The sequence below is a fragment of the Rana temporaria genome, chromosome 9 (genome assembly GCF_905171775.1).
Source record: "Rana temporaria chromosome 9, aRanTem1.1, whole genome shotgun sequence".
In the NCBI taxonomy this organism is placed as follows: domain Eukaryota; kingdom Metazoa; phylum Chordata; class Amphibia; order Anura; family Ranidae; genus Rana; species Rana temporaria.
In genome coordinates, this window is record NC_053497.1 from 8,004,853 (window position 1) to 8,028,108 (window position 23,256).

A 23,256-nucleotide genomic window follows, 5' to 3' on the forward strand; every position below is an offset into this window, starting at 1 on the left:
TTGGCCGGGGGCCCCATAATCTCCTATTGGCCCGGGAGCCCCATAATCTCCTATTGGCCGAGGGCCCCATAATCTCCTTTTGCCCGAGGGCCTATAATCTCCTATTGCCCGGGGGCCCCCATAATCTCCTATTGGCCCGGGGGCCCCCATAATCTCCTATTGGCCCGGGGACCCCATAATCTCCTATTGTCCGAGGGCCCCATAATCTCCTATTGCCCGGGGGCCCCATAATCTCCAATAGCCCGGGGGCCCCATAATCTCCTATTGCCCGGGGGATATGAGAGTAGCGTCATGTCACAACTGAGTATAAAAAAAGAAGAGAGTAGCCCCATAATCCATTATGAGGGCCCCATAATCTCCTATTGGCCCGAGGACCCCATAATCTCCTATTGCCCGGGGGCCCCATAATCTCCTATTGGCCCGGGAGCCCCATAATCTCCTATTGTCCGAGGATCCCATAATCACCTATTGGCCCGGGGGCCCCATAATCTCCTATTGCCCAGGGGCCGCATAATCTACTATTGCCCGGGGGCCCCATAATCTCCTATTGGCCAAGGGGCCCCATAATCTCCTATTGGCCAAGGGGCCCCATAATCTCCTATTGGCCAAGGGGCCCCATAATCTCCTATTGGCCGGGGGCCCCATGAGTTGTCAGTCCGCCCCTGCATAGGCATCTCCCCGTTCTGCAGCTCGGTGACATGATGGCGGGACCCCTGGCAGACATCACGCCCGTTAGGCGGCAGATTCAAAGCAACGTGCAGGTACATTGCCCGCGCCATTCTACGTGAGGCAAGTGGTTAAACAATTTTCGTGTTGTGCTGAATGGCCAGAAAATGCAAGAAGACTTTTTTTTTTCCTATGTTTGCTTTAAATGTTCAACATCACAGTTCTGTCTTAAAAAAAAAAAATACAAAAAACAATGAATCCTATGGAGCTTACCTCCGGTGCCATAAAATCCATAAATCATAAGAAAAGGGCATTTAAAAAAAATATTCATCTGAAAAGAGCGCCTTCGTCATTCCAGAAGTCACAACCAAAAGTCATAAAAAATAAATAAATCAGTTTTGTGAAAAATTCTAAAGGAAATGTGAGGTGCTGAAGAGAATAAGATAAAGCACAAAAAAAAAAAAAGCAAATAAATATTTTATCAGGAAAATAAAGGAAAAGTTTTAGTCCCCTAAAAATAAGATATTAACCACTTGAAGCCCAGGCCAATTCTTCTTTCCCACCCTACATGGAAAAATCAGCATTTTTTTTCCTTGAAAATTACATAGAACCCCCAAACACTATGGGCTAGATCCAGAAAGAATTTACGCCGGCATATCTATTGATACGCCGCGTAAATTCAAATCTGCGCCAGCGTATCTTCTTTCTGTATTCAGAAAGCAAGATACGGCGACATTTGCCTAAGATTCGACTGGCGTAAGTCTCTTACGCCGTCGTATCTTAGTTGCATATTTACGCTGGCCGCTAGGTGGCGCTTCTGTCGATTTACGCAAGGAATATGCTAATTAAGATGATGGTACGCTTTTAATTAATCTAATTATTTTTACATGAGGCTATACTGGATCCTTTTCCACTACAGATCCCCCCAGTTGTACTCCCCCTAGTATGTATGATGCATGCATATTCTTAGCCCCCAAGTGCATAACTTTACATTTATCAACATTAAACCTCATCTGCCACTCAGTCGCCCAATTAGACAGAGCATTGAGGTCGGCTTGTAAATTGGAGACATCCTGCAAGGACGTTATTCCACTGCATAGCTTGGTGTCATCTGCAAAGACAGTAAAATTTCTGTCTTTGCAGATGACACCAAGCTATGCAGTGGAATAACGTCCTTGCAGGATGTCTCCAATTTACAAGCCGACCTCAATGCTCTGTCTAATTGGGCGACTGAGTGGCAGATGAGGTTTAATGTTGATAAATGTAAAGTTATGCACTTGGGGGCTAAGAATATGCATGCATCATACATACTAGGGGGAGTACAACTGGGGGGGTCTGTAGTGGAGAAGGATCTGGGGGTCTTGGTAGATCATAAGCTCAATAATGGCATGCAATGCCAAGCTGCGGTTTCCAAAGCGAGCAAAGTCCTTTCTTGTATTAAGAGAGGTATGGACTCCCGAGACAGAGATATAATTTTGCCCCTGTACAAATCATTAGTAAGACCTCATCTGGAATATGCAGTTCAGTTTTGGGCACCAGTTCTCAAAAAGGATATCGGAGAACTGGAGAAAGTGCAGAGAAGAGCAACCAAACTGATAAGAGGCATGGAGGAGCTCAGCTATGAGGAAAGATTAGAGGAACTAAATTTATTCACTCTTGAGAAGAGGAGAATTAGGGGGGATATGATCAACATGTACAAATATATAAGAGGTCCATACAGTGTACTTGGTGTTGAGTTATTCACTTTACGGTCAACACTGAGGACAAGGGGGCACTCTTTACGTCTAGAGGAAAAGAGATTTCACCTCCAAATACGGAAAGGTTTTTTCACAGTAAGAGCTGTGAAAATGTGGAACAGACTCCCTCCAGAGGTGGTTCTGGCCAGCTCAGTAGATTGCTTTAAGAAAGGCCTGGATTCTTTCCTAAATGTACAGAATATAACTGAGTACTAAGATTTGTAGGTAAAGTTGATCCAGGGTAAATCCGATTGCCTCTCGGGGGATCAGGAAGGAATTTTTTCCCCTGCTGTAGCAAATTGGATCATGCTCTGCTGGGGTTTTTTGCCTTCCTCTGGATCAACTGTGGGTATGGAGTTGGGTGTATGGGATTGTATTGTGTTTTTTATTTTGTTTGTTTATTTTTTTGAGGTTGAACTGGATGGACTTGTGTCTTTTTTCAACCTGACTAACTATGTAACTATGTAACTCCGCTTTTTGTCCAGAATATGCTAATTAGGTAGATACGCCGATTCTGAAACGTACATCCGCCCGGCGCATTTTTTTACATAGTTTAGGCTTTTTTCCAGCGTAAGGTTACTCCTGCTATATGAGGCGTACGCAATGTTAAGTATGGACGTCGTTCCCGCGTCAAATTTTGCGTTGTTTACGTCGTTTGCTGTTTAAGTCGTTCACGAATAGGGCTTTGCGTAAATTACGTTCACGTCTAAAGCATTGACGATTTGCGGCGTAATTTCAAGCATGCGCACTGGGATTCTTTCACGAACGGCGCATGCGCCGTTCGTTAGAGACGTCATTTACGCGGGGTCATGTTTTATTTACATAAAACACGCCCACCTCTTCTCAATTTGAATTCGACGCGCTTACGCCGGCTGATTTACGCTACGCCGCCGCAACTTATGGAACAAGTGCTTTGTGAATACTGCACTTGCCTCTCTAAATTGCGGCGGCGTAGCGTAAATAACATACACTATGCCTGCACAAACTTACGTCCCCCTTCCTGAATCTAGCCCTATATATACATGTTTTTTTTTTAGAAGAGAATACAATGGCGGTCAGAGCGTTTTATGAGCGTTTTTAGAGCGCTATTTTTAACACTAAAACTCTGTAAAAACACTTCAGTGTGAAAGGGGTCTTAGCGTTAAAAATAACGCTCTTAAAACGCTCATAAAACGCTCTCCATGCATCTCAATGGACCCTTTCACACTGAGTCCTGCAAGCAGCATCTTTGGAGCAGCTTTTGGGCGCTGAAAGAAACGCTCCAAAAACGCCCCTCTCCATTGAAATGAATTGAAAAGCGCTGTAAAAACACCTTGCCCTTTCACACCGAGGCACTGCAAAAATGCTCTAAAACTTTAGGGTCTTAGCGGTGCTTTACCAGCACATTGGGATTGCAGATGAGGCTTCGCTCAAATAACGCTGTAATAACGCTGTAATAACGCTCGAAAAACACTTGAATAATGCTCGAAAAACGCTCCAGTGTAAAAGGGGCCTTAAAAAAAAAACAGTAAAGTTAGCCCTATTTTTTTTTTGCATAATGTGAGAGATGAAGTTACGCCAAGTAAATAGATACCCAACATGTCACGCTTCAAAATTGCGCACGCTCGTGGAATGGTGAGTCACAGAGGGGGTCTAGAGCTAGAATTATTGCTCTCGCTCTAACGTTCGCGGCGACACCTCACATGTGTGGCTTGAACACCGTTTTCATATGTGGGTGGGACTTGCGTGTGCGTGCGAGCACACAGGGACAGGGACACTTTAAAAAAATATATATATTCTTAATTTTACTTTTTTTTTTGGCACTTTAAGAAAAAAAATTGATCACTTGTATTCCTATTACAAGGAATGTAAACGTCCCTTGTAATAGGAATAAGCATGACAGGTCCTCTTTACAGTGAGATATTGGGGGGGGGGGGGGGTCAATAACACCCCACATCACACCTCTAGGCTGGGAAGCCTAAAATAAAAATAAATGAAAACAAACGATCACCGCTTCCCAGCCGAGGCAGCGCCGTTTTTTTTTTTTAATGCAGAGGCCGGGCGTGATGTCATGACATTGCGCCCGGCCTCCGAACGATCACAGAGACTCTGGCGACCATCTGGTCTGCCGAAAATCTCTGTGGTAGGCAGCCGGGGGCCTGTTCTCCGACTCACCGATCGCACAGGTGAGTCGGTAGAAGCACCGGAGGGTGGCGGGAGGGGGGGGGGATGTCCCCCCCCCCTATGATCATTCTTACGGTGCACAGAATCGCCGGCTCTAAAAGACGATATCTGAATGATGCCTGTAGCTGCACCCAGTGGCGACTGGTGCTCAAAATTTTTTGGGGGGCGCAAACAAAAGAAAAAAAAAACAAAAGAAAAAAAAAACAAATGCAGCTTCACTGTGCCCATCAAATGCAGCCACTGTGCCCATCAATTGTCACTACTGTGCCATGTCATCAAAAGCTGCCACTGTGCCATCAATTGTCACCACTGTGCCATGCCATCAAACGCTGCCACTGTGCCATGAACTGTCACCACTGTGCCATGCCATCAAATGCAGCCACTGTACCATCAATTGTCACCACTGTGCCATGCCATAAAGCGCAGCCACTGTGCCATCAATTGTCACCACTGTGCCATGCCATCAAACGCAGCCACTGTGCCATGTCATCAAACGCAGCCACTGTGCCCATCAATTGTTGCCACTGTGCCAATTGATGCCACTGTGCCCTTTAATTGTCGCCGCTGTGCCCTTTAATTGTCGCCACTGTGCCATTTGATGCCACTGTGCCAATTGATGCCACCGTGCCCTTTAATTGTCGCCACTGTGCCCTTTAATTGCCGCCACTGTGCCAATTGATGCCACTGTGCCAATTGTTGCCGCTGTGACCTGTAAAATGCTGCCCCCCCCCCCCCCGCCCGGCACTTACCTTTCTGGAGTCAGCCATCCTCCTTCCTCGGTCCCTCGATATCTTCTCCCGCCCTCGATGACACTTCAGCCAATCAGGTTACCGGTAACTAGGTGACCAGAACCGGTGAACCTGATTGGCTGAGACACCTGTCAGTCTTATCCAAGGAACGCATCCCCCATGCGTCCCTTGGATAAGTATTTGGAAGCCGATTACAGCCTGAGCCCTGTAATCGCAAAGCCTATCAGAGCCGCTGGCTCCGATAAACACTTCCAAAGCCAACCAGCTGCCGTTATTCAGATGGCCGGCGCTCACCAGGGGGCCGGCCATCTGAATAGTCGGTGAATGCGGCAATACATAGATTCATGCAATGCATGAATCTATGTATTGTATCAGTGGCGGTGCGGGAGCGAGAGGGGGCAGCGCTCCGGGGCCCTCTATGGACGCACCGCCACTGGCTGCACCCATCATTCAGATATCCCGGCTCAAAGTCAAGGACGTCCACCCGGTACGAAGTGGTTAATAAAAATGTATACTTTTTCGTATATGTATTTACATGTCTGAGTTTCACCTATTTACTAGATATGTGCTTTCCCGTTCGTACGAATGTCATTTTCGTACGAAAATGTTCATTTTCGTACCCGCAGAATAATGTGTACATACGAAAAAATTAAAGCACCAAAATACGAAAACGACTGGATTACGAATGAGCCGCATAACGAACAACCGCAAATACGAACGAACGATCCGATGAAAATACGACAAAACGAAAACGGCAAAAGAACGAAAATGACATCTATAACAAAAGATTTTCATTCTGTATTTTGTTTGAATCCTTTTTCTGCTCGTATGTTCATATGACATCTATAACAAAAGATGTATTTTTAATTCCTTTTTTCTGTTCGTAATTTGGTTTCAAAATACAGAATGCAAATCTTTTGTTATGAATGAATGAATGACTTGTATAGCGCTACTCATGCGAACTGAATCGCCTCTGGGCGCTTTTCCAGCCAGAGTCTGCTTGGCTGGTGCGGTCATTTTACCCCGTAGGATAGTGACACGCTTGGGACACACAGTCATACATATATATACTGGGCCAATTTGGACAAGATCCAATTTACCTACCAGCATGTCTTTGGAGTGTGGGAGGAAACCGGAGTACCCGGAGGAAACCCACGCAGGCACAGGGAGAACATGCAAACTCCAGGCAGATGGTGTCGTGGTCGGGATTCGAACCAGCGACCCTTTTGCTGCTAGGTGAAAGTGCTACTCACTGCACCACTGTGCTGCCCTGTTATAGATGTCATATGAACATACGAACAGAAAAAGGATTCAAACAAAATACAGAATGCAAATCTTTTGTTATAGATGTCATATGAACATACGAACAGAAAAAGGATTCAAACAAAATACAGAATGCAAATCTTTTGTTATAGATGTCATATGAACATACGAACAGAAAAAGGATTCAAACAAAATACAGAATGCAAATCTTTTGTTATAGATGTCATATGAACATACGAACAGAAAAAGGATTCAAACAAAATACAGAATGCAAATCTTTTGTTATAAGATGTCATTTTCGTTTTTTTGAATGGGCAGTGAGTGTAGTTAGTGAAGCAGCTTCTCCTTTGTGCTGAGTACAGTAGTACAGTAAAGCCAAATAAACTTTTCTGTGGATTTTCGTCTGAAGGGAGATCAGTTGGCCAGACTTTTGAACCTGGAACCCAAAAATGGTTTTCTGATGGAGTTTAAAAACGAACGAACGTTCGGAAAAACGATCGTTTTTATGTTTGTTGTTAAAAAAGTCTGACCAAGTGTATGGGGCTTAACAATAGTTAATATGGATGAGCCGCGTGTTGAAAGTGCCGCGAATCCCGCGATATATTTACGAAAGTACAAAATGACGAAAATGTACGAAAATTATTGTCTAACAAGTAACGAGCATGAATTAAACAGAATAACGAACCATCCCGCATGTACGAAAATAAAACGGTAACCAAAATACGAAACGATCGGAATACGGAGAAATCGCGTCGTACGAAAAACGAACGGGAACGAACAGGAAAACGGGCGTCTTACGAAAAACGAACGGAAACGAACCTACGGAACGATACGAAACGGAACAAAAAAATACAATTTTTTTTTCTGTGTACATGTCTACTATTTACCTGTACCGCAATAGTCCAACTCCTCCGCTTTCTTGGTCTTTTTTTGGTTTTGGGGACCAAAAGTCCTATCAGCGTAGGAGTGGTAGAGCAGGTCCTGGTTGCTGAGGATTTTGAGGAGTGGGCGGAGGTAGATGTTGAAGAGCACGGGCGACGGCCCAAATTCCATGCGAAGACAACCCTGCACTGTGCGGCAAGCATCTTCTCATGAGATCTGTCATCGCTTGTCAGCGTGAGGATGAAGTCACCCCCTGGACGACGATCGTTAGGGAAAGGCAAACATATTATCTGTTTTTCTCTCCACAGGTTCTATTTCCCACTTTTTCCAGCATTTAAGGACAGGAAGTTGGAGACCACATCGAAAAAAAAAAAAAAAAGAAGAAGAAGACCTTGCCTAAAATGCAAGGTTCTGTTTAACCACTTCAGGCCCCGGACCATTGGGCAGGCCAAAGACCGGGGTCACCTTTTCGTGATTCGGCACTGCGTCGCTTTAACTGACAATTGCGCGGTCATGCGACGTGTAGTTCCCGAACAAAATTTACGGGCCAGATTCTTAGAGGAGATAGGACGGCGTATCTCCAGATACGCCGTCGTATCTCTGCGTCCGGCCGGTCGTATCTATGCGCCTGATTCTTAGAATTAGTTACGCATAGATATCTGTTAGATCCGACAGGCGTAAGTCTCTCACGCCGTCGGATCGTAACTGCAATTTTTAAGCTGACCACTAGGGGCGTATGTAAATCAGCAAGATACGCGAATTCCGAACGTACGCGCGGCCGACGCAGTGATTTTACGCCGTTTACGTTAGGCTTTTCCCGGCGTATAGTTGCCCCTGCTATATGGTGGCGTAAGTGCGGCGTACCAATGTTAAGTATGGCCGTCGTTCCCGGCGACGAAATTAAAAAAATTTGCGTCGTTTGCGTAACTCGTCCGTGAATGGGGCTGGACGTAATTTACGTCCACGTCAAAACCAATACGTCCTCGCGGCGTATTAGGACCAATGCACACTGGGAGATTTCCACGGACGTCAATCACGTCGGGTCACAGAAGATTACCATAAAACACGCCCCCCCTGTCCCACATTTGAATTAGGCGGGGCTTACGCCGGCCGATTTACGCTACGCCGCCGCAACTTACGGAGCAAGTGCTTTGAGAATACTGCATTTGCCCGTCTAAGTTGCGGCGGCGTAACGTGAATCGGGTACGTTACGCCGCCGCAAACATACGCGCTCCTACCAGAATCTGGCCCTACGTCTTTTTTTTCCCACAAATGGAACTTTCTTTTGGTGGTATTTGATCACCTCTGAGGTTTTTATTTTTTGCGCTATAAACAAAAATAGAGCGACAATTTTGAAAAAAAAATAAAATTTTTACTTTTCGCTGTAATACATATCCCCCCAAAAATATATATATATAAAAAAAAAATTTCCTCAGTTTAGGCCGATACGTATTCTTCTACACCATGGCTACGAGTGACACATCACTGATCGCTGTTTCTGATGACAGGGAATAGCCGATCAGTGACTTGTCAGTTTTTGTATTCACAAAGCACTTGCATCCTAAGTTACCGCGGCGTAGCGTAAATCAGCCGGCGTAAGAGCGCGTAATTTAAAGTAGGCAGGTCGTAGGCGTGTTGTATTTAAATTAAGCGTGACCTATATAGATGCATGACCGAACGAACGGTGCATGCGCGCGCATGCTCAGTATCACGTCGTATTTACGCCCAAAGATACGCCGGCTCAATGCCTGTGACGTGAACGTAACCTACGCACGGCCCTATTCACGTACGACTTACGTAAACGACGTAAAAAGATACGTAAACAACGTAAAAAGATACGTCCATACCTTGCATGGGCTGCGCCACCTAGAGACCTGCTTTATCTTTACGCCGGCGTATGTCTTACGTAAACGGCGTAACTAATTGCGACGGGTGTATGTACGTTCGTTCGTGAATTGGCGTATCTTGCTCATTTGCATATTCGACGTGGAAAACAACGGAAGCGCCACCTAGCGGCCAGCGTAAATATGCACCCTAAGATACGACGGCGTAGGAGACTTACGCCGCTCGTATCTTAGCCAAATTTAAGCGTATCTGGTTTCCAGAATACGCTTTAATATATGACGGCGCAGATTCGGACTTACGACTGATACGCCGACGTAAGTCTCTGAGAATCTGGCCCGTTGTGTTTACACTGACATCTCCCTGTGACCCGATCGCGGGACACCGGCGGACATCGAGTCCGCGGGTCCCACTGGGCACGGTCACGGAGCTTGTGACAGGGTCGCGCGCTCGTGACAGGGTTGTGAGCACGGCGGTGCGTGTGCGTCCACGCGGTTGCGGCGCGCGTGCATCCACGCGGTTGCGGCGAGCGTGCGTCCACGCGGCGGCAAAATAAAGGCGGATGTACCTGTACGCCCATTTGCGCAGCCATGCCATTCTGTCGACATACAAAAGGCGTGCGGCAGTCCTTAAGCGGTTAAATATCACATTGAAAATATTTGCTCGTTAGTAAAGATGGGATAGACACATTTGACTAAATGTAAATGGATCATGTTTTTACTTTTATAGTTTTATTCATTTTCCAAAATGTCCCAGAGTCTGGTGTTGCGGCGTGTGTTGATGTGTTTATACGCTCCTGGATAATGTGCTCTCATCATTATCTCAAACGCGGAATAGTAGAACAGATGGTTATTTGCACCTTCGCATGAATACTAATTTCATCTAAAGGCAGTCTTCAATTGTTACAGCAGAGTAAACAGTGTGAATTAATGCGTGACTGAGCATAGCAAAACGCGTCGGTTATTTGTGCTGTGGAGAGGCTTTGGAAGCCATACTTTTAATACCTCTATAGCTACAAGCTAATTAATCTGAAAACAAAAACGTCCTTCAAGTTCAACCTCCTGCGAACCCCCAACCGTTTTGGTCTCAAAACAGAGGTTCTTAACCACTTAAGCCCCGGACCAATATGCTGCTAAATGCCCAAAGGCGTTTTTACAATTCGGCACCGCGTCGCTTTAACAGACAATTGCGCGGTCGTGCGACGTGGCTCCCAAACAAAATTGGCGTCCTTTTTTCCCCACAAATAGAGCTTTCTTCTGGTGGCATTAGATCCCCTCTGCGTTTTTTATTTTTTGCGCTATAAACAAAAATAGAGCGTAAATTTTGAAAAAAATGCAATATTTTTTTACTTTTTGCTATAATAAATTTCCCCCAAAACGTATATAACATTTTTTTTCCCTCAGTTTAGGCCGATACGTATTCTTCTACCTATTTTTGGTAAAAAAAAAATCGCAATAAGCGTTTATCGATTGGTTTGCGCAAAATTTATAGCGTTTACAAAATAGGGGATAGTTTTATTATTATTATTTTTTTTTTACTACTAATGGCGGCGATCAGCGATTTTTTTCGTGACTGCGACATTATGGCGGACACTTCGGACAATTTTGACACATTTTTGGGACCATTGTCATTTTCACAGCAAAAAATGCATTTAAATTGCATTCTTTATTGTGAAAATGACAGTTGCAGTTTGGGAGTTAGCCACAGGGGGCGCTGTAGGAGTTTCGTTTCACCTAGTGTGTGTTTACTAGTGTAGGGGGGTGTGGCTGTAGGTCTGACGTCATCGATCGAGTCTCCCTATAAAAGGGATCACACGATCGATGCAGCCGCCACAGTGAAGTACGGCGAAGCCGTGTTTACATACGGCTCTCCCCGTTCTTCAGCTCCAGGGAGCGATCGCGAGGGGGCGGCTAGAAACGAATAGCCGCGCCCTCGTCCCGGATCGCTCCCCGCGGGTATCCGACCGCCGCATGCAGCGTGGGGGGTCCCGATCGGACCCGCGGAAAGGCAGGGACGTACATGTACGCCCATATGCCTGTACGTGCCATTCTGCCGACGTATATCTACATGCGGCGGTCGGCAAGTGGTTAACCAAAAAGAATAATAACGCTTTTAGTAATGTTATCCTTCAAAACGGGCCTGACAGGGCCGCCATCAGGAATTATGGGGCCCCTTACACAGCTTCAGGCATGGGCCCCCTGGAGCAGAGGAGAACCTGGGGGGGGGGGGTGCTGCCGCCTCAAATTAAGAAGCGTGGGGGTGCCGCCGCTAATGGAGAAAAAAAAAGTAAAGCGCCCTGTTCCCACTAGCTAGCGCGCAGAAGCAAATGCATACGTAAGTCGCACCCACATATGCAAAAGGTATCCAAACCACAGTCACATGATCATTAGAGCGAGAGCAATAATTCTAGCACTAGACCTCCTCTGCAACCCTAGACCGGTAATCTGTAAAAATAAATAAAATTGAAGCGCCCCTATGGAGATTTTAAAGTTCCGTCGCTTGTTGTCATTCCACGCGGGCTGTGCAATTTTGAAGGGTGACATGTTAGGTATCTATTTACTCGGCGTAACATCATCTTTCAAATTATACCAAAAAATTGGGCTATTTTTTTTTTTTTAAAACATATTGGCCCGGATTCTCGTACGAGTTACGCCGGCGTAACTCTGAGTCTGAGCCGTCGTATCTATGCGCCTGATTCTTAGAATCAGTTACGCATAGATTTGTATTAGATCCGACCGGCGTAAGTCTCTTACGCCGTCGTATCTTAACTGCATATTTACGCTGGCCGCTAGGGACGTGTACGCTGATTTACGCCTAGAAATATGTAAATCAGCTAGATACACCAATTCACGAACGTACGTCCAGCCGACGCAGTACAGATACGCCGTTTACGTTAGGCTTTTCCCGGCGTAAAGTTACCCCTGCTATATGAGGCATACCAATGTATGGACGTCGTTCCCGCGTCGAATTTTGAAAACTTTACGTCGTTTGCGTAAGTCGTTCGCGAATAGGGCTGGGCGTCATTTACGTTCACGTCGAAAGCATTGGCTTCTTGCGGGTTAATTTGGAGCATGCGCACTGGGATACTTTCACGGACGGCGCATGCGCCGTTCGTAAAAAGCGTCATTTACGTGGGGTCACATAAAATTTACATAACACACGCCCACATCTACCACATTTGAATTAGGCGGGCTTACGCCGGCCTATTTACGCTACGCCGCCGCAACTTTGGTTTGAGAATATGGCACTTGCCTGTAAAAGTTGCGGAGGCGTAATGTAAACAGGATACGTTACACCCGCACAAAGATACGCAATTCTACGTGAATCCGGGCCATTATTTTCCCCAAAAATTGCGTTTGTAAGACCGCTGGGCAAAGACGGTGACGTAAAATAATGCAACAATCTCCATTTTATTCTCTACGGTCTCTGCAAAAAAAATATACACTATGGCACGGATTCACAGACATCGGCGCATATTTATGCCACCGTAGCGTATCTCATATACACTACGCCGACGTAGCGCAGAGAAGCAAGCACCGAATTCACAAAGCACTTGCCACCAAATCTGCACTGGGTTTCTTAGGCGTAAGTCGTCGTAAGTGGAAGTGGGCGTGAGCAATGCAAATGAGACGTGACCCCATGCAAATGATGGTCTGAGTCTCAGCCAGATACGAATAACGAACGGCGCATGCGCCGTCCCGTGGATGCATCCCAGTGCGCATGCTTGGAATCACGTCGGAACGAATTCCTAAGATACGACGGATTACTGCCTACGGCGTGAACGTAACCTACGCCCAGCCTTATTCACGTACAACGTAAACAACGTAAAATACGGCAGCTTGAGTTCCCTGGTCCATACCTTTGCATGGGTTGCGCCTCATATATGGGGACATACGACATACGCCGGACATACGACTTACGCAAACCGCGTATATTATGCGCCGGGCGCAAGTAAGTTCGTGAATGGACGTATCTCCCTCATTTCCATATTTGAATAGGAAATCAATGGGAGCGCCAGATGCGTCCAGCGTAAATATGCGCCCACGATACGCCGGTCGGATGAAGCCTATTTTTAGGCGTATCTCAGTTTGTGGGCACATCGCATAGATACGACGGCGCATGTTTACACTTACGCGGCGTATCTCGAGATACGTTGGCGTAAGTGCTTTGTGAATCCGGGCCGAGATATATATATATATATATATATGTATATATATATACATATATCGTTCTCTCTATATATAAAGGGCCAGATTCATGAACAATTACGGCGGCGTAACGTATCCCCTTTACGTTACTCCGACGCAAGTTTTCGACGTAAGTGCTTGATTCACAAAGCACTTGCGTGTAAACTTGCGGCGGCGTAGCGTAAAGCCGTCCGGCGCCGTTAGGCACGTTCCTGCGCCGAACGTTCGGCGCATGTTCCGTTAGGAAATTTCCTTATGTTTTATTTTTGCTTTCAATTTTGTACTTCTTAGTAATTTTTGACATTTAATGTAATTTCCTAATTATTATTTTTTTTAATATTTGTTTAAATATTTTTATTCTAATATATTATATATACTGGGCCGGATTCAGAAAGAGATACGTCGGCGTATCTCCTGATACGCCGTCGTATCTCTGAGTGCGCTCGGTCGTATCTATGCGCCTGATTCAGAGAATCAGTTACGCATAGATATCCCTAAGATCCGACTGGTGTAAGTGTTTTACACCGTCGTATCTTAGGCTGCATTTTCTGGCTGGCCGCTAGGTGGCGCTTCCGTTTGTTTACGCGAGGAATATGCAAATTACTATTTACGTCGATTCAGAAACGAACAACCGCCCGGCGTTTTTTTTTTTACGTCGTTTGCGTTCAGCTTTTTTCGGCATAAAGTTACCCCTGCTGTATGAGGGGTATGTGCGGCGTATCCTATGTTAAGTATGACCGTCGTTCCCGCGCCAAGTTTTCACATTTTTACGTTGTTAACGAATACGGCTGGACGTAATTTACGTTCACGTCGAAAGCAATGACGTATTTGCGGCAGATTTTCGAGCATGCGCACTGGGATGTTTTCACGAACAAAAAAAAACAAAAAAAAAAACTTAAAATACGCGGGGTCAAGCAAAATTTAAATAAAACACGCCCCCCACATCCCCATTTGAATTAGGCGGGCTTGCGCCGGCCCACATACGTTACGCCGCCGTAACTTAGGGCGCAAGTTCTTTCTGAATACGGAACTTGCGCCCAAAGTTACAGCGGCGTAACGTATCTAGGATACGTTACGCCGGCCGGAGAGATACGCTCAGGTATCTGAATCCGGCCCAGTGTATATATATATATATATATATATATATATATATATATATTTTTTTTTTATTATTATTATTATTATTATTTCAATTAATATTTTTTAAATTGTCTGAAACTACCATTTAATTTTTTCTATAATTTAAATATAATTTTTTAAATAGTTTTAATTATAATTTAAATGATTTATTTTCTACATATTTTTTTTTTAATTGTTTGAAACTACCATTTAAATTATTTATATATAATTTTTTTAATTGTTTTTTTAAGCGTCTATTTGTTGCCACCCCTCCCGCTTCTCAAAAGTGAGGACAATTGTTCAAGAGGAGCGGGGGGGAAGAGTCCTTAAAGCGGAACTTCCCCTTTTGGGTGGAGCTCTGTTTTAAATCATAAATCCTCTGAAGGCAATTGGTTCCATTAGATCAGTGATCTCCAAACAGCGGCCCTTTGCTTGCCTTTATCTGGCCCTTACAGCACTATCCCTCCCAATGATACGAGACACTATTCTGCCATCTGACACTGACAATGGAGCAACATTTCTCCCACTGACTCCACCAATGGGGCACTATTCCTTCCTATGATACCAGCAATGGGGCACTATTCCTCCCCCTAATACCGGATGTTTACTCCCACTGGTGCCAGGAAAATGTTCACTGCGGCTGGCCAAAAAGTCTGAAGGACAATAAACCGGCCATTTGTTTAGAATGTTTGGAGACCCCTGCATTAGATTTTAGTTAGGGGTATCAGAGTAAAGGGGGCTGAATACAAATGCCCCCCCCTACACTTTTCACATATTTAACCACTTAAGCCCCGGACCAATATGCTGGCTAAAGACCCAAGGTGTTTTTACAGTTCTGGACTGCGTCGCTTTAACAGACAATTGCGCGGTCGTGCGACGTGGCTCCCAAACAAAATTGGCGTCCTTTTTTCCCCACAAATAGAGCTTTCTTTTGGTGGCATTTGATCACATCTGCGTTTTTTAGTTTTTGCGCTATAAACAAAAATAGAGCGACAATTTTGAAAAAAATGAAATATTATTTACTTTTTGCTATAATACATATCCCCCAAAAACATATATAATTTTTATTTTTTTCCTCAGTTTAGGCCGATACGTATTATTCTACATATTTTTGGTAAAAAAAATTGCAATAATCGTTTATCGGTTGGTTTGCGCAAAATTTATAGCGTTTACAAAATAGAGGATAGTTTTATTGCATTTTAATTTTTTTTACTACTAATGGCGGGGGTCAGCGATTTTTTTCGTGACTGCGACATTATGGCGGACACTTCGGACAATTTTGACACATTTTTGGGACCATTGTCATTTTCACAGCTAAAAATGCATTTAAATTGCATTCTTTATTGTGAAAATGACAGTTGAATGACAGTTAAATGAATGAATGAATGAATGAAAACTTATATAGCGCAACACATGCAAACTTAATCGCCTCTGGGCAGTTTGGGAGTTAACCACAGGGGGCGCTGTAGGAGTTAGGGTTCACTTTGTGAGTGTTTACAACTGTAGGGGGGTGTGGCTGTAGGTGTGACGTCATCGATCGTGTCTCCCCTATAAAGGGGATGACACGATCGATACGCCGCCACAGTGAAGCACGGGGAAGCCGTGTTTACACACGGCTCTCCCCGTTCTTCAGCTCCGGGGACCGAGCTTCGGCTGCGCCCGCGACCTACGGCTGGGTACAAGTACAGGGCGTATATATACGTGCTTGTGCCCAGCCGTGCCATTCTGCCGACGTATATGTGCAGGAGGCGGTCCGGAAGTGGATATATATATATATATATTTGTAAAACATTTATAATTTTCCTTCCACTTCACAATTATGTGGCACTTTGTGTTGGTCTATCACATAAAATCCCCAAAAAAATATATTACAATTTTTGGTTGTAACATGAGAGGTAAATTCCACAGGGTATGAATACTTTTTCAAGGCACTGTATGTAAGAAGATGGTGAGCAGTCCAACCCAATGGCATCCATTCATATCAATCAGATAAGCCAACTTTGCAACAAAGCATCGTCACCCACAAAAACATATTTCTAACTTTTCTTCTTTTCCTATATATTTTTCTTTTTTCACAAAACAATTTCTCTCCGACGTTCCACTCTAAAGATCGCGGCAGGGAAACCTCAATGTAGAAACACGCATCAACTATTTCAGTTTCATAGTTGTGGCAATCCAAGCCAACATTCCGAATCACGTAGAGTATTCCTTCAAATAATACCCATTCATAAACACAGACATACCAAGTTCAGGGTGAAAGGGACAGTTGTCATCCATTACAAGCTGGGTCACCCACAACATTTCCAAACAATAGCAGTGAAAAGATACATTGTGTTTTAACGGGCAATTGAGGCTGAAAGAGAAGAATGCCACCAATCCAAACACCATTCCAGAAATACTCCGCATAAACATGAGTCACCTAATCCTGGCATGGAAGGCGGACTACAGAGGAGGAACACGGATGGTGTTTCTTAAAGGGGGGGGGATACGTTTCTCTATTCATCTCATTTCTAATGTTCCCAGTCTTTTTATGTCCTAGAGCAGGGGTCTCCCAACTTTTTAGTACAAGGGCCACATGTATATCCACTTGACATCAAATCAAGTACGTGATTGGCTTCAAATGGTTATACCGAAGGGAGCTGCGGTGGCTCAACGCGATTGGCACTGCGCTGACAAGCCATTCACCTCTGCAGCTAGGGGTTCGGATCCCGGTCTCGGCTACATGTGAATTGAGTTTGGTGGTCTCAGCCCGGCTCCCGGTGGGTGTGCTATGCGTAGTAAGCCTGCGCTTAGTACGCCCACCCCCCTCCCACAAAAACCACCACACTTACACGCACTCGAAATTGGGTTAACATGCACGCACTTTGACCGGGGGCTGGTTGAGCGGGCTAGATCCTCTCACTCCCTTATAGGGAGTCCTTCTGCCCCGTTGGGCTTCAAAGCGGAGCAGGTAGGGCGGGCTGTGTGGGAGGACCCCCTCACACACCCACCATTGCCACCCGGGGCATGGAGAAAGGTGGCAGATTGCCTCTGGGGGAGGCCTGCCTACTCCCAACTCATGCAGTCCGGCTCCTCTCTCAAGTACACGCACAAAAATACACTTAGGAAAAAAAAAATGGTTATACCGGGGTTAAGGCTGCAGCTATATGCCATAACCCCAGTATTTATTTTCAGTCGGCAATGCTTTTTCATATAAAAGCTATCCTAGTGGCTGATTAGTCGCTGGATTGCTTTTACAGGTGGAGGGAGGGGACTGCACTGCCGGATCAGCTACTGGGCTCCGCAATCGCACAGGAGAGCCCAGAGAAGCTTCGTGGGAGGTGAGAGGGGTGGCTTCAAGTGGTTATACCGAGGTTAAGGCTGCAGCTATCTGCCCTAACCCCAGTATTTATTTTCAGTTGGCAATGCTTTTTCATATAAAAGCTAACCTAGTGGCTGATCAGTGGCTGGATTGCTTTTACAGGCGGAGGGAGGGGACTGCACTGGCGGATCAGCTACTGGGCTTGCACAGGAGAGCCCAGAGAAGCTTTGGGGGAGGTGAGAGGGGTGGGTTGAGGTGCAGGCCAGTCAAGTTCCTTCACCCCAAACTTGTTCATCCGTACTATATTGGCCCACCCCTCCAAATCATTTGGTGGAAGGGGGATTGTGTTGTGGGGGTTGTCTTTTAGGGGTCGGGCTTGGCCCCTTAGTTCCAGTGAAGGGAACTCCTAAGGAGTCAGCATACCAAGACATTTTGGACAATTTCATGCTCCCAACTTTGTGGGAATAGTTTGGGGACGGCCCCTTCCTGTTCCAACATGAAAGCGTGCCAGTGCACAAAGCAAGGTCCATAAAGACGTGAATGAGCGAGTTTGGGGAGGAGGAACTTGGCTGGCCTGCACAGAGTCCTGATCTCAACCCGATAGAACACCTTTGGGATGAATTAGAGCGGAGACTGCGAGCCAGGCCTTCTCGTCCAACATCAGTGCCTGACCTTACAAATGTGCTTCTGGAAGAATGGTCAAAACACTCCCATAGACACCCTCCTAAACCTTGTGGACAACCTTCCCAGAAGAGTTGAAGCTGTTCTAGCTGCAAAGGGGGGGGCAACTCAATATTGAACCCTACGGTCTAAGACTGGGATGCCATTAAAGTTCATTTGCGTGTGAAGACAGGTGTCCCAATACTTTTGACAATATAGTGTATCAGAGAACAATGTGCGGCTCTATACGGCGCCTGCGCACCGACGTTTGGCTTCTTTCGGCAACTCGTGACGCGCAGTATGCGCCGGTCGGAAGCACGTCAATCACAGCCTGTGATTAGGAAAGCCGGGGGTGAAAATAGCCCTAAAATGGTATGTACGCAAGAAAAAAAAAAAACAACAGCATACTGTCGGTCACATAGGTCGGCTCCATGCAATGTTAGAATTTCTTTTTAGGGTGAACCCCCGCTTTAACTCTGGCTTATTGGATACTAAGATACTGCTTGGGACTGACTGTTATGCCTGTAGGCTGTTTGCTGTAGAGTATATTAAAGGAACATACACTCCCAAATTAGCTGAGCTATAAGTGCCTCTCCTATGCAACTGTAGCGCCTGTGTACTTTCAGTCCAGGTGCTATCTTAAATTTAGAGGGGGATGAGAGAGTTAGTTTACTCTCATCCAGCTAATTCATGTAAATTGGGCCTCTACTCTTGCTGGGCTGTGCTGTTGGTTTATTCTGTGTTCCAGAGGTACCTTTCCACCTCTGGGCGACAGGTGGCAGCAGTGGAGTTCAGTCAGAAGCGCCTCTTGCCAGCAAGCAATCGGGAGGGGTTTTCCCTCGCGGGGCATGCTGGGGGAGTGTACTTCTTGAGCGGACGCCATTTTGTGGGGTTCGTTTTTCTGGTGCTTGTTCCAGGTGCGGCACCCACCTTCAGGGTGTGCGCACATCACGGGCCCCAGCGATATGGCCTACCAGGCCGGGGCGCACGTGCTACGCGGCGTTCCCAGTTCTGGGCCATGTTGGCCTGGAGCAACTGAAGCTGTAAAGGGGCCCCAGTGATCGACTGGGTCCCCAATTTCTGAGAGGAAGATCCCAAGCGAGTTGTGCTGTTCGGTGGGGAGGCAGTCTGAGGTGAACCCGGAGGCAGGCGATCCAACAGGGCCTAGACAATCCCTCGGGGATTGGGGTTGCCGGACACTGAGAAGTTGGATGTTGCAACTTATCAGTCGGTGACCCAAAAGCAAGAAGACTACCTGAGGGAGATTCAGGCACTAAATTTACTGGAGAAGATTCACTTCATAATTCTACGTTTTCCGAGGAAAGGGCCCGTGGCAGAGGTTCTTTCCCGATATTCATTTGCACCAGGTCTGTGGCAGAGACTTGTTCTTCTTCCAGTGCTCCCAGTGATACCCTGGCTGCCAGGTCGGTGTGAGAGGCCTGTCCAGGTACACCATAAAGTAAAGTGTTATTTGAAGCAGGACTGCTTCTGTATTATCCAAGCCTGAGTCAGCAACTTTCTCCTTTTCACCAACCTTTTATCTACCTCAAGTTCACTGTTTGTCGTGTTGGGCAAGAATAAAAGCACAGAAAAAGACACCTTGCTGTTTGGACATTCCGTCATTGCTCATCATCATCATCATACCCCTAGACGCATCACAGAAGTTAACATGCCACCCCTGTTCTATCCAGCGGCTGCTGCGGGGTAGCGCTACACAACTATTAATTGTTATCACAATTCCTATTTACTACGTGCTTGACATAAGTTCTTACTTGTTTTTGGCCCCATGCCCTAAGTTACTGAACATGTTTGCCTAAACTTTTCTATGCTAAGGGTTGAAGGTATTTCATACCTATTCCCTTAGTGGCCTAATGTACTTCTTTATTTTGAAGTGGTAAAAAGTAGAGAACCCCCAAACTCCTGTTCCCTGATTGGAGTGATGCCTGGGGTCCCGTACTGATAATCACTTGCATTCAGAAGTGCATTGGAATCTTCACGTGTATTGTATACTTTTAAACGCTAGGGGTTGGTCGCATGTTGTAATACGTCCACCCCTAGAAGCTCAATGTATTCCTTTATGTGAGAGAGAGATGATGTAGAGAACCCCCGAACTCCTGTGTTCTGATTGGAGTGACGCCTGGGGCTCAGTACTGAAATCTCACATAAATCCTTGCTATCCGCAGTTGTGGTTCACTCCCGTTCACCAGAGCTGTCACACCGATCCGGTTCCTGAACTCTGGCTATGTTTTGACTTCGCCTACTCTGTTTATCTTTTTATTATTATTATTATAAATATTAAACAATTGTGATTTAAAAGCCGGTTCACACTGGGGCGACTCGTCAGGCGACTCAGCCGCCTAACAAGTCGCGTCCCATTCTATTCAATAGAACCGTTCTAATAGGAGCGACGCAAGTCGCTCCGACTTAGAAAAAGGTTCTTGTACGACTTTGGGGGCGACTCGGGGCGACTTGCATTGACTTCTATACAGAAGTCATTTTGCAAGTCGCCTCTGAAGTCGTCTTCAGGACGCCTTGCCGAGTCGCCCCCGAAGTCGTGCCGCCCCAGTGTGAAATGGCTCTAACTGTCCTTCTGTCTCGGTCTGATTCATGGTTTCTGACCCAGGGTTCTTCTGTCCCAAAGCTCTTTGAGTCTCTGGACTCCAGAACCCAAATCAAGGAAATTACAAAAGCGGGTATCCATCACATTTTATTCACCAAGTTATCACCTTCCAAATTCTGTACAATGATAAATTTAAACATTTGAATGATTGAACATTTCCGAAACAAGGAAGCCACACACTATGTGCCACGTATTATCTGATTACTAACCGTCAGATGGTCCCTGTTCCTGTGCATGCGTATTCTATAGCCGGTGTGACACACCACTTCGCAGTGGGCCCCGTTGTAGTGACCATTTGAGCAGTCAACAGCAGCATTTTCCACCACCAACGTCGGGCAGACCGTATCCTCGCAAGAGTAATTAATGCAGCTGTCAGGAAAAATAAAAATAATTAATTCCTCTATCCAATATATTTTACAAAAAAAAAAACAATTATATATATATATATATATATATATATATATATATATATATATATATATATATATATATAGATATCTATATAGATAGATAAATATATATATGAAAAAAGTTCAAGAGTTGCTGCACTTAAAATCGTTTCTTTATTTTTCAAATATCTTCATGAACATATTTGAAAATAAAAGAAACGATTTTCAGTGCAGCAACTCTTAAACTCTTTCATATATATATATATATATATATATATATATATATATATATATATATATATGGTCGTTGTGAAGACCTGTTTGCTGGCACTTGTACACCGGGTGCAGTTCTCCTCCACTTCTTTGCAAATATATATATATATAAATATATACACACACAGGCCCAGATTCACAAAGGAGATACGAGGGCGTATCTCCAGATACGCCGTCGTTGCTCTGAGTCTGAGCGGTCGTATCTATGCGCCTGATTCTTAGAATCAGTTACGCATAGATTTCTATTAGATCCGACCGGCGTAAGTCTCTTACGCCGTCGGGTCTTAACTGCATATTTACGCTGGCCGCTAGGGGCGTGTACGCTGATTTATGCCTAGAAATATGTAAATTAGCTAGATACGCGAATCCCCGACGCAGTACAGATACGCCGTTTACGTTAGGCTTTTCCCGGCGTAAAGTTACCCCTGCTATATGGTGGCGTACATGCGGCGTACCAATGTTAAGTATGGACGTCGTTCCCGCGTCAAATTTTGAATATTTTACGTTGTTTGTGTAAGTCGTCCGTGAATGGGGCTGGACGTCATTTACGTTCACGTCGAAACCAATACGTCCTTGCGGCGTACTATGGAGCAATGCACACTGGGATATTCCACGGGCGGCGCATGCGCCGTTCGTGAAAAACGTCAATCACGTCGGGCCACAAGTTATTTACATAAAACACGACCCCTGTTCTAAATTTGAATTAGGCGGGCTTACGCCGGCCTATTTACGCTACGCCGCCGCAACTTACGGAGCAAGTGCTTTGAGAATACAGCACTTGCCCGTCTAAGTTGCGGAGGCGTAACGTAAATAGGATACGCTACGCCGCACAAAATTACGCCGATCTACGAGAATCTGGCCCACAGTATTCATGTACACAGTATATTATATATATATATATATATATATACATTATATATATATATATATATATATAAACATACACAGTGCCTACAAAAAGTATTCATACCCCTTGAAATTTTCCACATTTTGTCAACCAAAAACATAAATATGTATTTTATTGGGATTTTATGTGATAGACCAACACAAAGTGGCGCATAATTGTGAAGTGGAAGGAAAAGGATAAATGGTTTTCAAAGTATTTTACAAATAAATATGTGAAAAGTGTGTGTGTGGGGGGGGGCATTTGTATTCAGCCCCCTTTTCTCTGATACCCCTAACTAAAATCTAGTGGAACCAATCGCCTTCAGAAGTCACCTAATTAGTAAATAGAGTCCACCTGTGTATCATGTAATCTCAGTATAAATACAGCTGTTCTGTGAAGCCCTCAGAGGTTTGTTAGAGAACCTTAGTGAACAAACAGCATCATGAAGGCCAAGAAACACACCAGACAGGTCAGGGATAAAGTTGTGGAGAAGTATAAAGCAGGGTTAGGTTATAAAAAA

The 23,256-nt window shown here is 45.2% G+C and overlaps 1 protein-coding gene across 1 annotated transcript in view; it reads right to left on the reverse strand.

Annotated features, from left to right (window-relative positions):
- PAPPA (pappalysin 1) overlaps positions 1-23,256 on the reverse strand; it is a 327,700-nt gene that overhangs the window by 35,939 nt on the left and 268,505 nt on the right. The window contains exon 14 of the mRNA XM_040322751.1: positions 21,398-21,557. Within this exon, the coding sequence (XP_040178685.1) occupies positions 21,398-21,557 (160 nt within the window). The remainder of the gene's footprint in view (positions 1-21,397; positions 21,558-23,256) is intronic.